The sequence below is a fragment of the Gorilla gorilla genome, chromosome 19 (assembly GCF_029281585.2).
Source record: "Gorilla gorilla gorilla isolate KB3781 chromosome 19, NHGRI_mGorGor1-v2.1_pri, whole genome shotgun sequence".
Lineage (NCBI taxonomy): Eukaryota > Metazoa > Chordata > Mammalia > Primates > Hominidae > Gorilla > Gorilla gorilla.
In genome coordinates, this window is record NC_073243.2 from 66,601,766 (window position 1) to 66,628,281 (window position 26,516).

At 36.3% G+C, this 26,516-nt stretch overlaps 1 protein-coding gene across 1 annotated transcript in view; it reads left to right on the top strand.

Moving 5' to 3' along the window:
• HCN1 (hyperpolarization activated cyclic nucleotide gated potassium channel 1) overlaps positions 1 to 17,587 on the top strand; it is a 432,634-nt gene extending 415,047 nt beyond the window's left edge. Inside the window, exons 7-8 of the mRNA XM_004058880.5 lie at positions 9,642 to 9,806; positions 14,038 to 17,587. Coding sequence (XP_004058928.2) covers positions 9,642 to 9,806; positions 14,038 to 14,927 — 1,055 coding nt within the window. The 3' untranslated portion in view covers positions 14,928 to 17,587. The remainder of the gene's footprint in view (positions 1 to 9,641; positions 9,807 to 14,037) is intronic.
• The last annotated feature ends 8,929 nt before the right edge of the window (positions 17,588 to 26,516 follow it).

Here is a 26,516-nt window from a genome sequence, read left to right on the forward strand (position 1 = left end):
GATGTACAGAATTACTCTATGATGAATGATATATTATTTGAATTTACATAAAGTCACTAGTAGGTTATTTAGCCTTGGAATTATGCTCAAATCCTTTTTCATATTATGCTTGAATTTATAATTCTCAACTCTTTCAGTCAGGATAAGGATACAAAATATACTTATTTTGTATCCTCCACAATTGCCTAAGGTACAGGTTGCAGGGAAAATGATGGTTAACTTGAATTCATGTTATCTTTAATTTCCATTCCTTTTGTTTACTTTTTCCAACTTCTTCTAAATGAGGAACCCTTTTTAAATTATAAATCTGACAGCTATATGAACTCATTACCCAAAAGAAGCTTATCAGTGGTAATACCTATCCCTTGTTAGAATTGCAGATTCTTTCATCCCACTCCAGACTTACTAAATCCTAACCTGCTTTGCAGTAAGACAACCCAGGTGATTCCCATACATATTAAAGTGTGACACTGCACTAATGAATCCATTCTGAATGAATGAATTAATTTTTGCATTAAATAGAGGAAATGCATGTTTAAACGTTGATTTTATCATGTGTGCATGTGGTGTGTGTGTGTGTGAGAAAGAGAGAGCATCAAGGGAAATATTTTGGAGACAAATAACCTTTTAGGCTGTAGTAGACTTGCCTCATAAATATCTGGTGAATACATTGCCTATGGAGACTATTGTTTCTGCCACGTGTTTTTTTCATTTTTTAGAAGCATATTAAGCCACATAGGAAAACAGAGCTGTCAGGATATTACTTCAAAAAACACATTGGAGGTACCTAAGAGCCAAAAATCATTTGATGAATTTTTAAAAGCTGGCTGCATTTTAAAGGCATTTATAATTCAAGGTGTTTGATTAACTTTTTACGACTTGAGTGCTGCTAGATTTAAAGATCGAAAGGAACAATTTGGAATGGTCTGGTGAATTTTTAAAGACAGATAGAAGCAGAAAAATTGTGGTTTTACCCTTCTTAGCTTTGATATTTTTATGTTATTTTTGTTACAATCACAAAACAGAACCCCTTTAAACTGTTTATGTCACATGGGCTAACACACGGCTACCTGGGATTGTTTCCTACCTACGTAACATATCTATAATATCAGTAATATCCATTAGGTATTTTAACTTGCCAAAGACAAGTAGTACAAATATATATTCTATATAAGTTTACCAACAGTATTATGTAAAGCTGATTTTATGCAAGCTGAAGGAGTTACAATGGAAATGAAAGACACAGATAAAGAAGAGGAAAGGGAGAGAAGTTAAGGAGTGGAAAGTGTAAAACCTTAATTTCAAAAATTCACATATACAACAAAATCAAACAATCATATTACAAACAAGTTTATGATTAGTAGGAACCAGATGAGAGCTTTGTATTATAACTTCTGTCAATTGGAGCCAAAGCTTCACAAAAAGATTTGCCTATTTGGTATATTGTATTCAAATGTGAGCACCTTGTTTTATGAAGAATATTTTTAATCTGATGTAAGCCATTTTCAGTTATTGATTGATTCACTTATTTCTTTTTTTTTTTTTTTCTGAGACAGAGTCTCACTCCATCACCGAGGCTGTAGTGCAGTGGCACGATCTCAGCTCACTGCAACCTCCATATCTTGGTTTCAAATGATTCTCCTGCCTCAGCCTCCCAAGTAGGTGGAGTTTCAGGCGCCTGCCAACATACCCACTAGTTTTTTGTATTTTTAGTAGAGATGGGGTTTCACCATGTTGGGCAGGCTGGTCTTAAACTCCTGACCTCAAGTGATCTGCCCACCTCGGCCTCCCAACATTCCATATTTCTTGAACCAAATAATATATGACAATGTTTGGTAAGTGATGACATTGCAAATGCAATCATTGCACTTCCTTTAAAGACCTTATAGTTTAGTATAAAAATTATAAACAAGTAAGTCCAATAATGTAGGAACTAAGATGCAAGATGATCAAGATACAGAGGAAGCACAAAGATAAATTCTCCCTGGGACAATTAAGAAAGAGTATTAGTGGATGTGAAACCATCTTCCTCAAGACACAGTCTAAGGAATTTGTATGATTAGTTTATGAACAAATTGTTTATGAGATGGTGAAAGATGATAGTTATATATCACAAATTTGGAGAGCTACTTGATGTGTGAAGCATTACTTTTATTTGCTTCTAGCAGGTACCATCAAAATCATAAGGAAAAATTAGAATACAAGGAAATGGGGAAAAAGGAAGGAAATTAATCTTTTACGAGTACCCACAATGTGCCAGGCTTGTGGTGGCACTCTTTATAGGCACTGTTTTATAGGCACTGTTTTAGTTAACCACATAACAGCTTTGTCAATGAATAACTTTGCTAACACATAGCTTGTCTGAAGAGTTGCTACTAGGTCAACATTCAGAGGCCCACGTGATCACTCTAATTTATATGTTTTAAGAGAGATGATTTGATTGAACTTGGAGCTAAGATTTGTTTGATAAAACAATAACTTTATTTGATCTAAATAACCATAAATAACAGGGCATGAGTAGTAGAAGAGGACACAAATAATTGTGCAATTAGGAATGTATCTATGTGAGTTGAAATGACTAGTTATACCCTTAGTAAAATGAAAAATTGGGTATTCTGGTTATTAGAATATTATAATATGTAATCTATACATGAATAATACCTTCTTTATATCTATATTTAGAAATTTGTTGTATTCAATCTCTTTTTCAGAAGATTGTACAAAATGTGAAATGCATTAAAGTACTATACTAAGAAATCAATCAAATACTAAAAAATTTGCACCTATTTAATGTTCTTTCCTAGTCTAAACTTCTTTCGATTTCTATTCAAATCTATTTGATACCCAGAGTACTTCTACCAGCCAAACATGATACGCAAAATGATTTAAGCCAGATGTTATCATCTCCTGTGCCATACAGAGGCAGTGTTTTACTAGTTCACTAGTATAAATACAGAAAGTCTACAAAGACAAAAAGAAAACAAAAAAGTGATATTTTCTCTTACATGTTATTATAACACAGTGAATTAGAAATCTGAATAATTTATAGGAAATTAGTATTTTGATGCACAGCAGAGAATTACTTTTATTTCATGGTATCAGTTACTAAAGAAGGAAGCAGCTTTTGTTTAGGTTACTATGAGAAGCTAAGTACAGTTTTGCCCATAAATTCTAGAAGCTCAGGTTAAGCACATTACTTTAGAAATTTCTGTCATGAGTTCCTGATTAGCTCTGTGTCACAGCAATGTCAAGTTCAGTTTTAGAGGTCAGGAAAATATTTCTGAGTTGCAAAACGTTTGAAGCCATTTGCCCTACCTTATAAAAATGACTGTTTATATAGGTGACAGTAATGTCAGGTGGACTTAAATGTATAATCAGGGTTAACTAATGCCAGCGAAAATAGCATTGAGAAGTTGATATATCTCATACCTTAAGGATTATTAAAGGTATACAAATAATGTGCTAGGCCAAATCTAGTCTCCCAGGCCACACTCTTTCTGACATTGAAATTGGAAACAGAGTTGTCTATGTTCCTATGACAGGATGCATTACCAATAGTTTTCATCTTAACTAGGTGAAATAACTACTTAGCCATTCATAAATGCCCTATAAAGAAAACCAGGAAAATTCTACCGAATTAAAATTAATATGCTAAGTCCCCATTACTTTTACAATTTATTATAATATGTAAATACGCATCCAGATGAAGGGACCTATTACCCAAGTAAATTTGCACTAAGATTCTTAAAACAGTTATTACACCACTGGGAAGTTCTTAGTTGAGCTCTCAGAGAGTATACAAACAAGAAAAAAGCAGAAAGGCTGGAAGAGACAGATTCTAGAAAGTATGCCAAGACAATCTTTAAAAAGCTTGCATCTGTAAACTGCACTGAATCTGTTCTTTGGGAGTCCAATTTTATTTTGTATTTAACTTTATTTGCTTTATGAAATCAACATGCATATCTATAAGCAGGTTAATTTTCTTCCTGATGAGTAAAGGCATGTCTACGTTGAAAAAAAAATGACCAAATCTTCCAGATAATTTTCTTTATTATAAACATTGCACAAAACCTCAGAGATATGTTATGTTCCTCAAAGTACGTAAAACATTTGGCAAGTTCTATGACCAAGGGAAGATGCCTAACAAGTGAACCAATATTATCCAAAACTTAAGAAGATAACTTACTGTGGGTTTTATGTTTATTCACTGTAATTGGGTTATGCATAAGCATTTTTAAATTATTTTGCCTGGGCTGGAAACTCAATGTAGCAGGCACTATGAGGGATATTATAAGGTAACTGTATGGTTTCCGTCTTTAAAATGTCTTAAACCAGCTAGGTTGATAAAGCCACTATTTAGGAAACAGAAATTCAGTAGAATAAAATAAAATGAAATAGTGACAAACTAATACATACATAATTTCTAAGGTACCTAAAGGATAGTATGAGCTACAGATGACTAATTTTTTTCTATATATATCCTTTATTTAAACACCCCCATCCCCGCCAAAGACACATATACACACAGATATGGCAAATACACCAAAACTCTGTAACACCTAACAAAGGGCTGTGTTTACTCAATAAGTAGATTTTCAAAATAGCTTAATACTGTATCAAGAGAAAATTAATTCACGGAGAAGCACCTGCTCTATTCATATTGAATCTGGACATTCAGTTCATGAAATCTAAGCCTCTTTGATCAGAAAGTTTACTCTTTATTCGTTGCTAAGGGTGTGCCATTTCTTAATTCTGTTATTCATACTAGAAACAGAGTATGGAGGCTTTAAAAGAAGAGATTATTTTAAGTGTTTTTCATACTTCTTAATGACTATTTCTCCTCTCATGAATAACCTTCAGTTGTTCTTTTTCTCACTAAGAAATTATTGAGGACATGCAGCAAGGTAATGGCTGATGAGTTTTGAGTTGGTAATGAACAAAGTCCTTTACATAACTTTTGAAGGGACTTTGTTGTGCAAGTCTATATTTAGCCCTTAGTTGCTCCATAGGGGAATATGTCACATTAAATATAAAGGGAATTTTTGTAGGTGATTAAATAATTTATTTCATTAAGCATGTTGCTATTTGATTCAATTATTCAAGTCAGCTAACATTAAGCCCCTAATATCTGTCATGTAGGCACTGGAGATATAAAGATTAATGAGACTTTACAGATAAAATGTTGAATGAAGTCTAAGTTAGTTACAGAGTTAAGGACAATAAAACTCTAGAGACATAATTGAGTTTTACTTTTCACTGATAAATAAACTCCACAGAATATAAATGTGTGTCTAATTCTCACAAACAAGAGCAAGTTGACTGAGACTAACACAGGACTCTAAATCCCCAGGCCAATACTACACCAAAAAAAGAATCCCTAAAATAGCCCAAGCAACTGTGTCTGTGTGTGTGTGTGTGTGTGTGTGTGTGTGTGTGTGTGTGTGTGTGTGTGTGTGTGTACCTGAATCAGCAGGAAACCAGACATTACTGCTGTAGACAATGCCCCAAACAGCACTCTACCTCATTAGCTGGCAAGAAAGATCAAATTAGAATATCAGTGTTGATCCCACAAACTACGAAAGGTAAAATAAGTACATTATCTTTTTTAAACAAAATGTAATGAAGAGGTAAGATTTGCTGAGCAGTAACATCTAAGTTTTACTGAGATGGCTACATAGAAAACCTTTGGGTTAAGAGCTCATATCACACGTACACATTTCTTCATGTAGGCTTTAAACAGTATTTTAAAAGCATCCTCCTTGAAGAATTTATTTTCTTACCAATGGTAATATTTAACTGATTCAAGCCATGATTACTTAGTAATGCATACCTATACTATGTAACATATGCTACATATGTTATATATTCATTATATGAGATCATCAGATGACAGAGACCAGAAAAATCATTTGTAAATAATGGTTTAGAAAAAATTTGACTAAACTTATATCTATGCTCCAGTAAATCTGTTTTTAACATATCTCTAAAATGACTGTGCATACTGAGAATAGCTATATTCTTATTTCTAATTTTTAAACTTGTTTTTAAAAATTAAAAGTAATATATAAACACATGCTCTTTGTAAAAATAATTCCAAGTAATTTCTAAGCATAAGACAAATACATTTCTTATTTAAGATGATTCCCAGGGCATGCCTTTATCTCATCCCTCTACAGAGACCCAATTAATAGCAGTAAAAGAATAAAATATAAACTCAACCACAAAGTAACCTGATGCATGAATTTGTATTTGGGAGCAACCAGGAGACGAGACAGAGGGACCTGTTTCTAGAAGACAGAAAATACTTTTGATATGAGTGAAGTGCCAGATAACATTGGTTCCATAGCCAGCAACCATGGCCCTTTCTTGTTAATAAAATCTTGTATGGCTGGCATCATATACTACTTCAGGGATTAAACCAGTATTTACCTAATTCAATCACTAACAGTAGTTACCTTATTCCGATTTACCAAATATTCCGTTTTAAATCCTTTCTTGCAGCTAAGGCTGGCCACATGATGCAGTTCTGATAATAAAATGCCAGAGAAAGTAAGTTAGGGACCTGTAGTACAACTTTTGCCTTCACAATAAAAAGAAAGAAATATAGGAAGAAAGTCTTTTGCTGTCTCCCCAAACTTTGGATGCTGTTGTGTGAGCATATGAATGTGTGTAGTTGTTGCCATCAACTTGTGATCATGAGAAGAAGACCAAGGAAAACAAAAGTATTGTGGGCACAGTGCCTTGGCATCATTGAAGTGCTGAACAAATGCTGGCCTTGCCTACTCCCAAATTTTGTTTTGTAATATAATGACATTAATGTATTGGATAAACCAGTGCTATTCAGGTATTCTGTAGCCTGCAATTAAATGTATGCTGGTGGTTACTGATGAACCTTGAAGGGAAAGTAGAGGGAACATGGAATATAGGTACAAAGAACGGGAGCCAAGGAGACAGCAGGTATCCTGGAAGAATACTAAACAGGCTCTTAGTTAAGAGACAACAGGACCACAGAAGACAGAATAGAAAGCGGGTGACTTATGCTGATGGTAGGTATGAGACATCCCTCCCTCCATGTTGCACAATAATCTGTAGCCAACCATGTATCTGAGGATAGTTGGGGAAATGTCAGTGGTTCGTTCATAAAGCAATTGAATGAGAGGGAGAACTAAGACAGTTAAGAGAGATGTCAGTGGCCTAGAGTAAAGCCCTCCTCATTCTGGTATTTAGAGAAATATGAGGACAAGCTCCCCGCCTATTTACCCTAATGAAAAACTTTAAATTAACAAATTCTGCAACATTACCAGAGTTTTTTATCTTTAAATGTGATTGGACATCAATAGATTACCAAAAGAAAACATTCAACACACAAGAGAAAGACCTAGAAAAAGAGACAAAACAATGTTTCCAGAGTAGAGAGAAAGAGTTCAGAAAAAATAAATTCAAATAAAAATATAATAAGTATAAAGATAAAAAGTAAAAACAAAACTAATTTTCTTTTCACTTTGTATAGCTTTAATGCAACATATTTTACACATATAATTTATTAAAGTGTAGAATTCAAATATCTTTAAGAAATTTACCAAGTGATGAAACCATCACCACAAATCAGGTTTTAGAATATTTTCATCACCCAAATAAGATTCCTGTGCCCACTTACTGTTAATTCCCTTTTCCATCTTTTGCCTCAGGCAACCACTAATCTGTTATCTGTCTCTGCAGATTTGTATTTTCTGAATATTTTACATAAATGGAATCACACAGTATGTGGCTTCTCATGTCTGTCTTCCTTCATTTAACATTCCACACAAGATTTGAAACCGACACTTAGCTTTGTTTGCCATAATGTGGCAATCATAAATTATAATTATATGGTATTAGTACTTTAGTGACACAGGAATTTAATTTTGGAGTAGTATTCAAAACGCTTCTTTAAATTACCTTGTTTATATTACAGTAGCAGGTAAATTCCATGGTATGGTAATTTGCTTTAAAATTGACCAAAATAGATTTATTTTCCTACACAGACACACACACATATTCAGGCACAAAAACATTCAGACAAACACACAGACCCCACAATATTATTTAGCAGGTTTGCAACATTACTTTTCAATCTCGACAAGAACAACAGCATAATTGATGGTTTAGGTGACATTTCCTAAAATCCTCTCTATCTTCCCAGACTGGTTCACGTGTCCTTCTCTAGTATTCTCAGAGTTTGCATATATGTGACATTGTTCTTACCAGATTGTATTCAAATGAACTCTGTATTAAGATAATGCTTCTATTTACTATCAGAATGTCATATAAAAGTAGATATGTTTGATTCATATTTTCAACTCTAACATCAATCAAGTACATGTGTCTACAGCGTGATTTATTCACAGTGTTTGTCAACATAAATAGAACTTCTTTAAATTAGCTCGAGTGTGAATTTAGACATTTAATATTATATTTACTTTATTTCCTTTTGTTAGGTGACTAAATTTTAGAAATAATTCTATCATTTCTCTTTTCAAATTTGTTATTTTGAAGCTAAATGTTTAAATTATTTCCAAATTAAAAATAATCAAAGCCTACAGTAGTTCAAATCACAATTTTTGGAAAACAAAATGGAAAATTATCTCTTAATAGCTATATAGCTTCAGCTGGCCAATAATGAAATCCAAATTTGCAAATGTTTGTTTACCATATTTTGGAAATCTAAATTTCAGTAAGGAATTACCCTTAAAAGTCATTTAAATAGAGAGTCCTTCTGTACATGTGGAATATCACTTTCTTCATACTGATCTCATTGGGAATATACAAACTACATTAGACATGCCTATATCTAAACCTCTGGTCTAGCTTTGTTTGATCATAGGACTTTCTAAGCCAATGTTTGGACTCATTTTGGCTTCTGTCTAGATTATACCATCTGCTTTCTGCCTTCCAGAATTCATAAAATCGTCTTTCTAATCATCACCCCTTTCTTTTTTCAACTCCTTTGTGGACATTTTATTCCATTTTCTGCATCTCTTTTGTTTTTGTTTTTTTTCTTTATTTCTTATTTCAGAGGATTGGAGTGGGAAGGATAAGGTATACTGTGTTTCAGCCTTCCATTTAAACCAAAAGTCTCAACCATGTTTTTTTGTTGTTGTTGTCTTTTTTGAGACGGAGTCTCACTCTGTCGCCAGGCTGGAGTGCAGTGGCATAATCTCGGCTCACTGCAACCTCCGCCTTCCGGGTTCAAGTGATTCTCCTGCCTCAGCCTCCCGAGTAGCTGGGACTACAGGCGCCCGCCACCGAGCCCAGCTAATTTTTGTATTTTTAGTAGAGACAGGGTTTCACCCTGTTAGCCAGGATGGTCTCGATCTCTCGACCTCGTGATTCACCCACCTCGGCCTCCCAAAGTGCTGGGATTACAGGCGTGAGCCACTGCACCTGGCCTTCTCAACTGTTTAAAAAAAAAAAAAAACATTATTTTAAAATTGAGTATTGGCAGTTGGATACTTTTGTCAGAAAGAATTTGCTGATATAATAGAAAATGCTGCTAATAATTGTTTTTTCACACCATGAGACTTGTTTTAAGTTGTGGGAAGCCTTAATGGCTTTTAAAAGAAAATGATCAAACAAGTCATTCTTCTTTGTTGTTTTTATAGAGATTTGCCTGCTGACCAAAGGACGTCGTACTGCCAGTGTTCGAGCTGATACATATTGCCGTCTTTACTCACTTTCCGTGGACAATTTCAACGAGGTCCTGGAGGAATATCCAATGATGAGGAGAGCCTTTGAGACAGTTGCCATTGACCGACTAGATCGAATAGGTACTTTAGTTTTCTACCTTCTTTATATAAAATTTAATCTCCTAGCGTAATACAGGTTTGCAATTATAAGTCCCAAATGCAGTGGGGCGTGGTGACTCATGCCTGTAATCCCATCACTTTGGGAGGCCAAGGTAGGTGGATCATTTGAGGTCAGGAGTTCGAGACCAGCCTGGCCAACATGGTGAAACCCTGTCTCTACTAAAAATACAAAAATTAGCCAGGTGTGGTGGTGTGCACCTGTAATCCCAGCCACTCAGAAGGCTGAGGCAGGAGAATCTCTTGAGCCTGGGAGGTGGAGGTTGCCCTGAACCAAGATGGTACCACTGCACTCCCATCTGGGAGAGAGAGTGAAACCTTGTCTCAGAAAAAAAAAAAAAAAAGTCCCACATTCCAGTTTATAGCTTGCTTGTTAATTTGTGTAGAAATAGCAATTAGCTGTAGCCGTATTTCTTGAGAGATCTGGGTCCCTATCTATCTCTTCTAAGTATTCTGGGTTTATTTATTAATGTCTATTTTTGCTAGCTAAACAAACTGATTTCCCGACTGATGCCAAAACAATTTGAATCTTCAGGTAAAAAGCAATGATAAAAATTCTAGATAGCATTGAAATAGAACTAAAAATATGATATATGAGTCTATATTACAAACTAAGTTTTATCACTTTTTTTGTAGTTTTGGATCAACTTTACATTTTATCTTTATATTAGGAATTGAAAATTTGCACATTTAAATTAATCTCAGCAGAGACATAATAAAATGTTTGTAATACAGACTCAAGCAGAAAAAAAAAGGCTTGATAGTAATGCCCTACATAGATGCTTTACCTCGCGAACATCAACATATTTTAAAGTCTTTTCCGCTACCAAATAAAAAAATATATATATACAACCATTAGGCCTTATTAGTTATGCTAGTTTGAAGATTTGCATAATTGCCATAGTAAAGTTAGCTTGGATTGGCTTGCTGTTAACATTCCTAGATATCCTGGAACATTATGTTATAAGGTAGTATGCATTCATTTTCCACACCTAAACCCTCTTTGCCACCCTCCCCTTCTCTGCTTTTTTTTGGTCAGCTCGACTCTGCTCAACCTTCCTCTCTCTGTTTAGATATCACCTCCCTCTAGAAACCTTCTCTGACCTCCCACTCCCTACTAAGCCCAGTTCCTTGGATGCGTTCTCCTATAGCCTCTGAAGCTCCCTCATCACAGCACTGCTTTTATTACTGGCTCTAGAGATGCTAAATTTGTCAATGTAGAGCTCATGTTTAATTCACCATTACATTCACAGTACCTAGTATACAATGAATATTTGTTGAAGAGAGGTAGGAAGGGAGGAAGGAATAAATGAACTCAAAAAAGATGGGGCTGGGATCACTTGTGATAAACAAGGAGGTACCTCAACTGCTTCATTCTTATTAAAGGTAAGGACTTCAGATTGATAAATTGTTATGTTGGCTTTTTTTCTGCACTTCACATTCACATCTTCCTTTCTCTCTATATTAGTAGGACAGCAGACTGCATAAAGATCTGAAAATAGATTAGAAGTAAAGGCAGTATTTGGACATCATCATTAGATATAACAAACGTATTAGAAATTCATATTGAAATCTTAGAGATTTAACAAGACCTACTCATTCAGGGAGACAATACCCACAAAAGAAGTAGGCACTCCTGAAAGCATCCTTACTTAATTGGAAAATAACTTCCCTCTTTGTAGTGTGTGAGTGTTTATGTTAGAGACAGAGACTAATTTCTAAGCAATGAGTTTCTTCCTAAACCAGCTAGACATCCTTAGAGAAAACATTAAAATCAGGATATTTCACTAGATAATTTCTGTTAATCTGATACAGCTTCACTTTCATCTAACTTACTGCAGTTAATTTTTTTTTTTTAAGACAGAATCTTGCTCTGTTGCCCAGGCTGGAGTGCAGTGGTGTGATTTCGGCTCACTGCAGCCTCCGCCTCCCAGGTTCAAGCAATTCTCCTGCCTCAGCCTCCTGAGTAGCTGGGACTGCAGGTGTGCACTGCCACGCCCTGCTAATATTTTGTATTTTTAGTAGAGACGGGGTTTCACCATGTTGGCCAGGATGGTCTTGACCTCCTAACCTCATGATCCACCTGTCTCAGCCTCCCAAAGTGCTGGGATTACAGGCATGAGCCACTGCACCCAGCCTGCAGTTAATTTTTATAACAATATTTACATGAAATGGTTCGTAATCAATACAGGCAATGCAATTTCTAATAGGCACTAAGCAATTGAATTTTTGATCTTTATAACATAGTAAGAGTGTATTAAAAGTTACATTATTTTTCCCAAGGTTAAAGATACTTAGTTTAAGATATTTTGACTGTTCACATAATCAGAAAGAAACATTATGCTTCTCGGTTTTGTGGCCATTGCATATAGATGTATGCTGCAGTTAGTTAAGCAAATATGCTAAATAAGCATTTATATTTATTACTAATGTAGGAGGTTTTGTTCTTTGGGAAATTAGGACAGTCTGTAAGTAGGGAGAGGTAACTATTTTGGCAGTCATTTAAAATGATTGCATTCCTAGCAGTCAATGAAATTACAACATATATTTATCTTCAAAAATATATTTTGTTACCTTTAATGTGTTAGTTTATTTAGCAATATCGCAAATTGATTCACTTTTCAGTTACCATATTCACTTGGATATTAGTGTATCAATGATGCCATAGAAAAGTCACTACTTTCCCCTTCTTTCACCAATCCACTATTCATTCTAATCATTATTATGCCAGAGACTGTCTAGTATTGCAAACCACTCAGAAGATGATGGCAGGAAAAGCTAAAATTTATTGAGGTCTTAGAGGGAGCTGAGAGCCTGCAATGCACTATGCCCTTGGTCCTCACAACAACCATTCAGAAGAGGAAAGATCATAAAGTCGGTCTCAATCTTGGCTGCATTTAAGAATTCCCTGGGGAAGCCGGGCGTGGTGGCTCACGCCTGTAATCCCAGCACTTTGGGAGGCCGAGGCGGGTGGATCACAAGGTCATGAGATGGAGACCATCCTGGCTAACATGGTGAAACCCCATCTCTACTAAAAATACAAAAAATTAACCGGGCATGGTGGCGGGCACCTATAGTCCCAGCTACTCAGGAGGCTAAGGCAGGAGAATGGCATGAACCTGGGAGGCAGAGCTTGCAGTGAGCTGGGATGGTGCCACTGCAACTCCAGCCTGGGCATCAGAGCGAGACTCTGTCTCAAAAAAATTAATAAATAAAATAAAATAAATAACTAATAAATTTTAAAAAAAGAATTTCCTGGGGAAATTTGCTTTTAAACTACTGAAATCCAGAGCCCATGTATGATTATTTAGATTTAATTGGTAGGGAACAAGTGGATGTTAGTATTTTTTAAAGCTCCAGAGATAAGAAAAATATCCAACTAGGACTGAGAATGACTGTTGTAGGACACTGGGTCAAAAGCAAACCCTGATACATTCCTCCTCAGATTTGCATTTGGGAATCACCTGGGGATCTTAGTGAAATGCAACATCTGATTGAGCAAGTGGGGTCAGGCCCAGGAGGCTGAGTTTCTAGCAAGCACACAGATGAGACAGAGGCAGTTGGTTCATTTTCCATAGCAAGGATGTGCAATCACTTTTTTGTGTATATGGTCTTTATCTGCCCTGTTACCTGCCAACCATGTTTTCTTTGTTTTCCTGGGCACTGTTCTTACTCTTCTCATGTCCTGATCTCCTTTCAGGTAAAATGAGATTATGAACACACCTATCTGACAGGGTCGCGGGTTACATAAAATCATCTACCTAAGGTCTTTTGTAGAGTGCTTATCACATAGTACGTGTTCAAATGTTCTCGCTTACGTCTCCATGGTCCTTTCTTGAAAAAGTAGCTTTAAAATCAAATGTTGATTCCAAGCCCATCCTATTCCAAAAGCCCTTTCTTCCCCCATTCTTCAAGGTGGCCCTCATGTTAAATATCTCCATTTCTTCTGTAAAGTGGCTCTTTGCCATATTACAGGCCGTTCAACTTGAGTAGAAGGTAAGAGTTCCCAGAGAAATACAGGAAGTGTGAAAGGTAGGAGCCACATTGGTATTTGGTGTGTAAAGGTGAGTGACTGGCTTTTTAAGCCTCTCCTGTAAAGCACAGCTATACTTCTGTTTGCAGGAGCCACTCTCACTTGGCGTTGTCATCAGTCATTGGTAGGCTTTCTAAGTGCCTATCTTTCTTTTGCTGACAGGAAAGAAAAATTCAATTCTTCTGCAAAAGTTCCAGAAGGATCTGAACACTGGTGTTTTCAACAATCAGGAGAACGAAATCCTCAAGCAGATTGTGAAACATGACAGGGAGATGGTGCAGGCAATCGCTCCCATCAATTATCCTCAAATGACAACCCTGAATTCCACATCGTCTACTACGACCCCGACCTCCCGCATGAGGACACAATCTCCACCGGTGTACACAGCGACCAGCCTGTCTCACAGCAACCTGCACTCCCCCAGTCCCAGCACACAGACCCCCCAGCCATCAGCCATCCTGTCACCCTGCTCCTACACCACCGCGGTCTGCAGCCCTCCTGTACAGAGCCCTCTGGCCGCTCGAACTTTCCACTATGCCTCCCCCACCGCCTCCCAGCTGTCACTCATGCAACAGCAGCCGCAGCAGCAGGTACAGCAGTCCCAGCCGCCGCAGACTCAGCCACAGCAGCCGTCCCCGCAGCCACAGACACCTGGCAGCTCCACGCCGAAAAATGAAGTGCACAAGAGCACGCAGGCGCTTCACAACACCAACCTGACCCGGGAAGTCAGGCCCCTCTCCGCCTCGCAGCCCTCGCTGCCCCATGAGGTGTCCACTCTGATTTCCAGACCTCATCCCACTGTGGGCGAGTCCCTGGCCTCCATCCCTCAACCCGTGACGGCGGTCCCCGGAACGGGCCTTCAGGCAGGGGGCAGGAGCACTGTCCCGCAGCGCGTCACCCTCTTCCGACAGATGTCGTCGGGAGCCATCCCCCCCAACCGAGGAGTCCCTCCAGCACCCCCTCCACCAGCAGCTGCTCTTCCGAGAGAATCTTCCTCAGTCTTAAACACAGACCCAGACGCAGAAAAGCCACGATTTGCTTCAAATTTATGATCCCTGCTGATTGTCAAAGCAGAAAGAAATACTCGCATAAACTGAGACTGTATACTCAGATCTTATTTTATTCTATCTCCTGATAGATCCCTCTAGCCTACTATGAAGAGATATTTTAGACAGCTCTGGCCTACACATGAAATGTAAAAATATATATACATATACTATAAAATATATATATGAATTCCCAAGAGAGGGTCAAAAGACCTGTTTAGCATTCAGTGTTATATGTCTTCCTTTCTTTAAATCATTAAAGGATTTAAAATGTCGTTGTAAGATTATTTATTTCTAACCTACTTTTACTTAAGTCCTTTGATATGTATATTTCTCTATTTTATGAAGAGTTCCTGGATTCAATGGAAACAAAACTGATTTTAAAAAGGCAACTCAAATGAACTAGTAAATAGTACCAATCAAAACTTTCTTTCATTAGCTGTGTCTCTGCATCTAAATTGTTAATCATTAATGGTGGAGAATTAAATAACAAATCCCATTTTATAGATCTAAATTGTATTTCGGTGCTTTCAATTTCGAACTAGGTTAAAGAAGGCACTACTTGCTTGGCCACCGTAGGAGACTAGCATTGCCACTGTTAAGAATATCACTAACCTCAAACATGTTCATTGATCTTTCAGAAAGCTGAGGGAAAATTAATATTTGTCTTCATGTGTTATCGGACTTTTACCAAGACTCGATCAATGTTAGTTGTAAATAACTTTTTCAACCCAAATAAAAATAGCTATTCTGTGTTGTATGAAGGTAAAAGTCATTGTTTAAGAATTTAGTTTTATTGCTTCACTTCAAAACTTAGAGTTTTAAATTTTACAAAACCTGATTGTGAGAATTATTCAATTGTAATGCAATGGCTTGAAACCTACAATATTATTTTAACCTGCAATGTTTTATGCAAAATTGTATGCTCGAATCTACAAATTGCTTGTATTACACCAAAAATCATTACTTTTCTTTCTTCTTGCCATAATCAAGCATCTGAAAATAGTCCCTGCATGCTTCTGGGGAAAAAAAAATAGGTTCAAATCAGTCATTGTAGAGAAAGGCTTACAGTATTTCTCGTTTCTAGAAAAGCATAACAATTCATTAATTGCCTATCTTATAATTCCTATAAGGCTGACTTGGATCTCTGACTTAAGTCTGGAAGTGAGGTTTTCACTTTTGTTTAATATTATTGATATTATTATTTAAATAATTATTTGTAAACCACAGCTTGATTTGGAGTTAAGTGTTGTCTGTGTCTTCACTGTAGCTGGTAATTTACTATGGTATTAATTTAAAGAAATAAATTCAATACAGCATCACGTCTGGGAACACACATTTTGCTCTATGTATATTGTAACTAAATGGTTAGTAAACTTTAAGGCACGTGGTGACTAACGTAGTCCTTATATAGGAGGTTTGTCATTTTTAATGTGTTGAAAATAGTACAGACATGGTGACAGAAAGCAGGGGTAAAGTTGAATGTCTATGAGCGTTGTTTGTCTGTTTTCTTAACTCTTTACATGATCTGTGAGCACCTGCTTCTTCTCAAAGAACTCCCTTAGTAATCATTTGTGCCTAATGCATCCCACACATGTGGAGTATGACTGGAACACAATTGAAATATTCCTAACAACTGGCTTCGGTAAATAACCCAAGTTAAGAGCATGACCTAAAGTGGAGGTCTTCAGTATCTCTGGCACTGGCAATACATTTAAGAACATACAGAGATCACACATTATGTGGGACAGGGCCTGCAGATAGACTTGAGGACAGAAAACAAAAACAAAAGCAGAAACTCTAAAGTGAATCCTTGCTGCCTGTTATGCCTTTTGTGGATATAATACCTATAATACCAAAATGAGTTGTTATGTTTAATTTCAAACAAATCCCAACTGGTGTGGAAGTAATTAACTGCTAGTCGATGTAATGTAATCATCAATATGCTGGTGACATATGATGGCATGTCAGGAATACTGTTGTAAGAAAGGGATTGTTCAGTCTACCTAGAACCTATGGGAAAGCTGCAAGACCATTTACATATCAGTACAAAACTCCTTTATTTTATTAAAATATGAGAATTAACTTCAATTTATTAAGATTACGTATTGGTCCTTTAAATTATTAAAGTTTACATTTGATAGGATTAATGGATTTGGTAGTGAAATATTTTTATATATATAAATTTTTGGTTTTTTATTTTGAGCACTATTGGGAAACATAAGCAAAATTGAAATGCATGGTCTTTCAGTGCAACCATACAATTTTTATTCACTTTGTAATAGAATGGACAAAAAAACTAAGGTTTATATGTTAAACTAATATAAAGGTACAGGGTAAATTATATACATATATGTATGAATGTATATATACTTAGATTAAGAAAAAAAATAACTCACATTCCTGTAATATAAAGGTCCATTGCTAGTTGAAAAGTGACCTCTTTTCTCTGTACATAGTGAAGCCCGTATGTATGGAGTTTTAATCTGTACAGAAAGAAATGTATTATTCATTGGTCTTTCTGCTGCTGGAAAGATAATAGAATAGCTGATTCTTACAACAACTGTATGATCAGGGATGAGTTAGATTATTTCTTTTGTCTTTGCTCAAAGCCATACATATATAAATATATATAAAGATTATTAATAAATTCAACAAAAAATAAACTACAATCATGAATATTTTATTTTATCAATATATGCTAATCAAATGTTCTATTTTATTAATGAGTACAGCTTTGCCTCTATTTTTACATCATAAAATTTCCAAGAGCTTATACTTGATAATCACATAAAATCAATTATATTCTATAATTCTGGAATGAGAGGACTTTAAATAGAACATGGATTTTTCAACCACTTCTTTGTTTTACCTTTTCTGTATAGTAAAATATGAGCTTATTTTCTTTTTTGCTCTGTGCCTTTTTAGAATGTGGTTGTTCTCCAACTTCAAAACACAGCCATTTTATGTAATTATTGGATATATGGATGAGAAATAATTTTCCTGCAATAATGGTAAATAATTGTCCTGTAATATATTTATACAAACCTATTTTGTTATAATAGTTCTATGACATACCTATTTTGTTATAATAGTTTTATAACATACCTATTTTGTTATAATAGGGCCTTGGGCTCTATTATAACAAAACAGGTTTATATAAATACATTCATATTTATAGCCTTAAACAAAATTGGTTTGTATAGTAGGCCCAAGGCCCTATTATAGCAAAATAGGTTTGTATAAATATATTCATATTTATAGCCTTGGGCCCTGCAAAGTTATTTGGATAGTGATAGAACCTCCCCACACAAGTGGGTTTTAAATGATACCTAAAAGCCTGAGATAGAGTTTATCATAATGAGAATAAGTAGGGAAGCATTCCTGAAAACAAGGAGGATAAATAGTAGCAATGGCAATATATTCTATTCACCAAAAAAGTAGCTTGTCTCCAGGTCTGGATGACCTCTTCATAAGTGAACAATTCCCTCTTGAATGCTATTCCACTTTAAAGAGATGGTTATTTTGCAATTTATAAACTTAACTGAGCATACTATTTTCAGGACACTACAAAGTACATAGTCAAGTTATTACCGTCATTCCTGTAGGACAGAGAATGATTTAAACAGTATGACATGTTTAAAATTTTAGATGATTTATTTCAAATCGTGAATTATGTCTACTTCAAATTATGAGCAATCTCTATTATCTTTCAGGATTATTTAAAAAATCTCCATACCTCCTCTTCCAGCTTAGGTTTTTATATTTGTTAATTTTACTATGTCACTTTGCTTCTATGGCCCTCACTTGCACTGTTTATAATGTTAACCTGTTTGAATGAGATATCTCTCCATTATATCTTTATCTTTTTAGAACATGTGCCATAAAACCCATCTGGTTATTTTGTTCATATGCACTACAACTAGCAAACTTTTATTATATGTTCACCTACCTTAAAAAGTACTCATACCGTACCATGGGAAAGAAACATGGGCCTTATAGAATTGAATGCTGAGCTATTTTGAGTCCTGAAAACAATGGCCAAAAATTTAAGCAACTGTGGTTGCTGCATGCACCAAATTGTAGCACATACAAATAAATAAAATACAGTTCTATAACTGTATTCAATATGGTTATTTTCAAGGAAAAATAGGATAGAAATTTTCTTTGAAAGATTTGCTGTTGTACTTAGGGAAGTATACCTGCTATTACCCCTCAAAAGCAATGACTTTCTTAAGCAATTTCAATTTTTTTCCTTTTTAACAACCCTGCACTTGCACAACCCTGCTTCTCTTGTCTCACCCTAATGCTGACCCTGCTTCCAATTCAGGCTTTGACAGGGACAAATGGAGATTTTAAGGTTTTTTAATGAGAGAAGCCTTGCTGACATTCCCCCTGTCCCACCTTGAAAATTATTTAAAGATGATCTTAAAAGAACCTACAGATAATGTTCTGAATTTGTTTCCAAAGTCCTTGATGTGGAGAGAATGAGTAATACATTAAATGCTGGGGAAATAATTATCATTTAGTGAAAAATTAAGCATGCTTTTCTAAAATGTGGATGTTTAACAGAGCACAGCTGATTGGGAACACTGGCAGTTCAATGCAGCTGGAGTGTCTCACAGGGTGAAGAGGAACCCAGATCAAGTGGGAAATAGGGATTTCAAAAACCTTCTGAAAGGCTTTTAACATCAGGGCAAAGGTTTTACAGTGTTGTACTTTATATTCTTAATTTAAGCTTATCAACAGGGAGGATTCACATTGAAATGTCTGTTTTGCTAATATAACAAGGAATAAAATAATTTATGACAGAGCAAAAACTGGGGGCTATTTACAACCCCACCCTGCCTTGTGAGGATGCTGGGTCCTAAGGAAGGTCCTAGGTTTGCTAAATAGAGTAATGGGAATAGGAAACTGAAAGTTTACTTGCTTTGCGTAAGATAAAGAATATATTGCGGCAGGGAAGGGGTACAAGAAGATAAGAGCTAGAACCTGTGAGAAGGGAAAGAAGTGATAAAATAATTTTGGCTAAAATAAAGCAAGTTCTCAGGCCAGGCGTGGTGGCTGATGCCTGTAATCCCAGCACTCTGGGAGGCCAAAGTGGGAGGAATGCTTGAGGCCAGGAATTGGAGACCAACCAGGGCAGGATGTCAAGACCTGGTCTCTACAAGGAAAAAAAATTTTTTTAATTGACCAGTATATACTTACATACCTGCAGTGTTTAGAAAGCCTGACTACAGGTGCTGTAGTCCTGTAGACCTAGTTACTCAGAAAGTTAAGGCAGGAGGATCGCTTGAACTCAGGAGGTCAAGGCTGCAGTGAGCCCTGTTCGTTCCGCTGCACTCCAGCTTGGGGGACAGAGCAAAACCCTTTCTCAAGAAAAACCCAAACAAACAAAAAAGTGAAGCCAGTTCTTTAATTTCTATTGGAGATATCACACACGCTCCAAAGACTGGCAAAGGTGAACATTCTTTGGAGCTATTTTATTTCTAACGTAACATCAATGGCCATTTACTCCCAAATGGAAACATCTTTTTTTTTTTTTTTAAGATGGAGTCTGGCTCTGTCACCCAGGTGGGAGTGCAATGGCAGGATCTTGGCCCACTGCAACCTCAGCCTCCCAGGTTTAAGCAATTCTCCTGCATCAGCCTCCAGAGTAGCTGGGATTACAGGTGCCCGCCACCACGGCTGGCTAAATTTTTGTAATTTTTAGTAGAGACAGGGTTTTACCATGTTGGCCAGGCCGGTCTCGAACCCCTAACCTCAAGTGATCCGCCCACCTCACCCTCCAGAAGTGCTAGGATTACAGGCCTGAGCCACCGCACCCGGCCCTGCTATTTTTTTCTATGTAGTTGTTTCAGTAATACCATATGAGCAGAGAATACTATTTATTTATTCAATTGAAGAAATCTGAATAAATTAGTAAATATAATAATGCTTCAAAAGAGAAAGACCATTTTATGTTTCCAATAGATTATATAATTGCATTCAGGTAACGTAGAGTTATTCAGACTTTTTTTTTTAAAAACGGAATTTTGCAAAAAACAGGTTGTAATTTTGCCAGACTGACCATCGTTTTCTACAGAGAATATTCAGATGTGTAGAGGCAAAGAGATTTTCTTGAAAGGTTTTTATTTCCTGTTAAATTCGTGAGGAAAACTCCTGAGAAAGGAAAGATTTACTTTTGAAGGAAGAAAGAACATAACCCAAAGAAATTCAAAAGATTCAAAAAGAGTTTTCCAAATGTATTCTCATTTATTTCTCATATTTGTTCAAGGTCTTAGTTTCCAAGCATTCAAAATTAAATCTTGTTTGCCTAACTCTTCTAACATCTATTACCAACCTAACGTATTACAATTCTGTTTAAAATGTGCAGTTCTAAATGTTCTTGCGTGCCTCACTGTGGAAAGTGTGGTGCATGGAACTGCAGCGTCAGTATCACCCAGAAGTTTGTAAGAAGTGCAGAGTCCTTGGCCTTACTCTGTACCTACAGAAGTCTGCTTTTGGGCAAGATCCCCAAATGATTCATATGTGTATTAATATTGAAAAAATTGGAACTAGTAAGTCCCAGAGGAGGTAAATTTTAAGGGCTTTTTAAGGGAACTTCCAAGTGTGAAGACATTTCTGGAGATGACAAGTCAACATAGCATGGGATCTTGGCTAAACAAGGAAAGCGAGAGAACATTAAATAAACACAAGCAACGACAAACCACCTATGTTATAATTTTATCCTGGACCATCCAAAGTTTTCTCTTGGTCATGCTGTCTAACCCAGCCTGCCTCCTGGCACTTGCTAGTTAGAACCAGGGAAGATAAAATTAATATGTGTTAGGTATTATAATTTCCTTATGTCACATAAATTTTGGTGCCATAGCTAGCAATGTTTCTCAATATCACATCAGTACAATGTGTCCATTGCCTTCTGTAACATTTTTAATGCTGTCAATAATACATTGACATTATAAAAATAAATGAATGTGGTCAATATTTTGCAAAGAGCTTCTCTTCATCAGCTATATCTATACACCTGCAGTGTTTAGAAAGCCTGACTACAAAAACTGGCTCTACTGCTTATGTCTTGCTCTACTTGCTTATTCTACCCATGGCAGAATTATATAGTCACATTGTGTCCAGAGTTGGTTCCTTCCAGTGGGTTCATGGTCTCAGTGACTTCAAGAATGGAGCCACGGACCTTTGCGGTGTTGCAGCTCTTAAAAATGGCACAGACCCAAAGCGTAAGGAGCAGTAAGAGTGAAAACAAAGCTTCCACAGGTGGAAGGAAACCCCAGTGGGTTGCCGCTGCTGGCTTGGGGGTGGCCAGCTTTTATTCCCTTATTTGTCCCCTCCCATGTTCCATTTTTCTCCTATCAGAGTGCGTTTTTTCAATCCTCCCTGCGATTGGCTACTTTTAGACTCCTGCTGATTGGTGCATTTTACAGAGCGCAGTTTGGTGCATTTTACAATCCTCTTGCTAACTACAGAGCACTGATTGGTGTGTTTTACATTCCTAGCTACAGAGTGCTAATTGGTGCATTTTACAAACCTCTTGCTAGCTGCAGAATGCTGATTGGTGCGTTTTACAGTCTTAGCTACAGAGTGCTGATTGGTGCATTTTACAATCCTCTTGTAAGACACAAAAGTTCTCCAAGTCCCCACTCGACCCAGGAAGTCCAGCTGGCTTCACCTCTCAATATCACATCTGCTTTCATGACCGGAAAATGGAGATTGGAATAGTTTCTACTTTACAGGGTGGTTATGAAGATTAAATGAGATAAATTTTACAAAAAGTTTATTCTAGTTCTTGGCCCCCATTAAACATTCTAAGAGCAATGAGCAGAATTTGTAAGTCACCCCAGGCTACCTGGGCCATAACTTAGGTGGGACTGACCTCTCACACCTTCCCAGTGGAAGGGTCTGTGCATGCAATTCCAACTTCACTGAAGAAGCAGGCTTCCACCCATTGACATTCCCCCTAGCCCATGATCTCCAGGTGTTTGGCAGCTAATATTTCTAGATGACTTCTGTGAACAGCTGACACCCTATATCCAGTTTTCTTGGTGCCAAGTAATCTGATTACTGATGAGGCTGGTTTTTCCTCTCTGTCCTGTAAATGGTAAAATATCAGGAAGCCAGTATCCTCAACTAGCACCTCAGCCCCAGCAAGCTTCTCCATGAAAAGAGAGGGTTGTATCATGAGCCTACTTCTTAACATATATCACATGACGGTAAAATTTGTCCTGAAGCCTAGTGCGAGAGAAGTTTAGGTCCAAGTAGGACATAATGTATGACATGCTGGATGTCATGCATGTCTTACTATAGCATCTATGACATGCTATATTAAACATTATTATAATCACATCTTTTGAACAATTAGAATCTGCAGTTGAGTGCAATAGTCATCTTGTCGTTTGTAAACTTGATAATGATAAAGTATAAACACATGCGCACATACACACACACACACACACAAACACGCATGCATTTGGTTACACACAGAGAGCCTTGTCTTTTACATAGCTTATTTAGGTGGGGACAGGTTTCTGAAAGGTGTCACATGCAAGTGCTTTCCTTTTTGTTTGAGGTACAGATCCCATTAAAGAGACAAATGCCTATACAATGCCCTGAGAGAGATGTCAGCTGTGTAATTGTTCTTTAGCTGTCTTTCTAAGTGTAGTCCAACTCTTCTGGCATGCAGCAATCATCCTGCCCCTAGGAATTTGACCTTTCTGCACCGTACTTTAAATTCAGCCTCATTGCTAGACAGCAAGAAGATAAGGAGGTGATGCAAGATTTTTTTTTTTTTTTTTTTTTTTTTTTTTAGAACTTATGCTTTAAAATCTCCTACTACAATTACAGGAACACAAAATCTTTTGGGCTGCTAGGCTCCACAGGAGATCATCTGGACTCAGTTCTTAAAGCTTTGTTCACAGCAGGATCTGAGATCTAAACTTCTAAACTATTATTTCACAATTTGTATTTTTTTAAAGGTAGGGAAAAAAAAAACTCCCACCTCATGTCAGAGTACTTTAATGTTCCTGTGATGGACATTGTTAAAAAATCTGTAGACAAGTGAAAAAAGTACAAGACTGAAATAATCAAAGAACTGTGAAGTTTGAAAATTGAAGCTTCCAGCAGTTTCAGATCAGCTGCATCCAATTAATCAGATGCTTGGCCCAACAACACATGCCTTGAGTTGTTTATTTCATGCACTGTTTATCGCTAAAATAAATATTAAAGCTAAAGAGATTTAGAGGAAAATAGATGGTCTGTTAGGAGAAAAGAATTACTTTAAAATGTTCCTTTATAAAAAAAGATTAAACCAGATTACGTTTAGTTGCCAGTTGAAGAATAAATTTTATAGTAGTGATATAACTAAAAAAAAATGTTGTTTTTAAGGGAAACAATTCACTGCATATGTCAATTGTAACACTTTGTGATTTTGTTTGCCTATTTTTTGTCTTAAAGTCCTAGTATAGGTTAAAATTCTGACTTTGGGCATGGCATGAAAGGCTAAATAGATTCAATGCTCTTAACATGTCCAACTTTCTAAGACTCTGCTCAATCATTAATATTTCATTTATTTATTTAGCACACTTCTTTCTTCAGCTATGTGTTTCTACTCATTGTACATATGCAAAATCTACAATTTATATTTTAGCCTTGACATGATAAAAGTGAGTTCTTCTTTGAACCCTCCAGCTACCATTTTCTATATTATTCCATCTTTTTACACTTCTTCTGTTCTTCTTCCGAAAATGAAAAAAATCTAATATCACTAAAAACTTATTGTGAGTTAATTAACTTCTGAATTATCCCAGGTATTTGCACTTTAAAATAAAATGCCATCATTAAAAAAGAAACAAAAAAATATGAAAATAAATTGGCTACTAACTCTTGGACACCAGTAAGTGCTCTCACCTTAAAAATAAGAATTTCACTAAATAATCTGTAGGATTTTTTCAAGATCTAAGATTCTGAAACTTGAAAACTCTTGCCCTTGATGGGAGGGAGAGTTTATGTCATCACCGTGATTTCTTGGGACTTTATGTTGCTCAAATGTGCATCCACCACCTACAAAGTCTGCAATAAAGCAAGTTTAATAAGTGTTTGTTGAGCATCCAGGTACATGAAGAAAGTAAAGACTTGAAATAAATAGTAGCAAAATATAACTAAAACAGTTCAAGACAAAATCAAAAGGAGTGTCATAGGGAGTCATAATTTCAATTAAATTATACAAATGAGAATTGTCACAGCAATTATTATGTGGGCAATATAGATAGAGGGAGAATGTACAGAATCATGAAGTACTAGAATGTTTGCACTATTAATTGTCCTTAGAAATGAGCTTGTTAAACTGTCTTGAATGATAAAAGTAAAAACAGACCTGCAGCCCCAGTATCACAAAAGATCTCATGAAGACTCAGGACTATAATTCATCTGATCACTGATAAGGCTGGCTTTTCCTGTATTTACCGTAAATGGCAAAATATCAGGAAGCCAATATCCCTCTACTCAGCAAGTTTTTCTATGAAAAGAGAGAATGGTATCATGAGCCTACCTCTAACAACTACAGAGTCTGCAATAAAGCAAATTTATGATTATTTGTTGAACATCTAGGTACATGTAGAAAGTAAATACTTGAAATAAATAGTAGCAAAATATAACTAAAACAGTTCAAGAGAAAATCAAAAGGAATGTCACAAGAAGTAATAATTTCAATTAAATTATACAAATCAGAGTTGTCATAACAATTATCACTTGGGCAATATATAATAGAAGGAGAATGTATAGAATCATTTGAGCTATAAGAGTCCCTAGAAATGAGAAACTAGAGATTTACTGTACTTTGAGGTTGTTATAATCTAGAGTGATTTTATGGAATTCTAGATAGACAAGCATAACTGAGAAAAATAGAAATGAGGGAAAAGTTGGAATGTTCCAGGATTTTTGCTACATACAAAACCTAAAGGCAAGAATGTAAATTCTAAATGCATATGTAAGTGCTAGATGCATATGATATCTGACTGGAGGGAGTTTTGTTTTTTTGTTTGTTTTGTTTTATTTTGTTTCTACAGAGGAGAGGCCCAAGATAAAGGAAAGCCTTAATTATGGCCTTTAAAATGTTCATACTTACCAAGTCAGAAGCAAGGAGCCATTGACAGCTTTTGAGTATAAAGCCAGTAAGACAAAAACAGTACTTTTAGAAAGAGTATCATTGTAGATGAAGAATTCGATGACAGAAGTTGGAATCTTATGGAAAAGTTAAAAGATTAGTGCAGAGCTTCTGGCAAAACTTTAGTTTTACTTTGCCACCTGAACTTTATTGGGAGTGATTTTTGTTTGTTTTGTTTTGTTGTTGTTTTGTTTTTTGTTTTTGTTTTCAGCCGGAGTCTAGCTCTGTCACCCAGGCTGGAATGCAGTGGCGCGATCTCGGCTCACTGCAAACTCCACCTCCTGAGTTCATGCCATTCTCCTGCCTCAGCCTCCCGAGTAGCTGGGACTACAGGCGCCCGCCACCATGCCCAGCTAATTTTTTGTATTTTTAGTAAAGACGGGGTTTCACCTTGTTAGACAGGATGGTCTCGATCTCCTGAC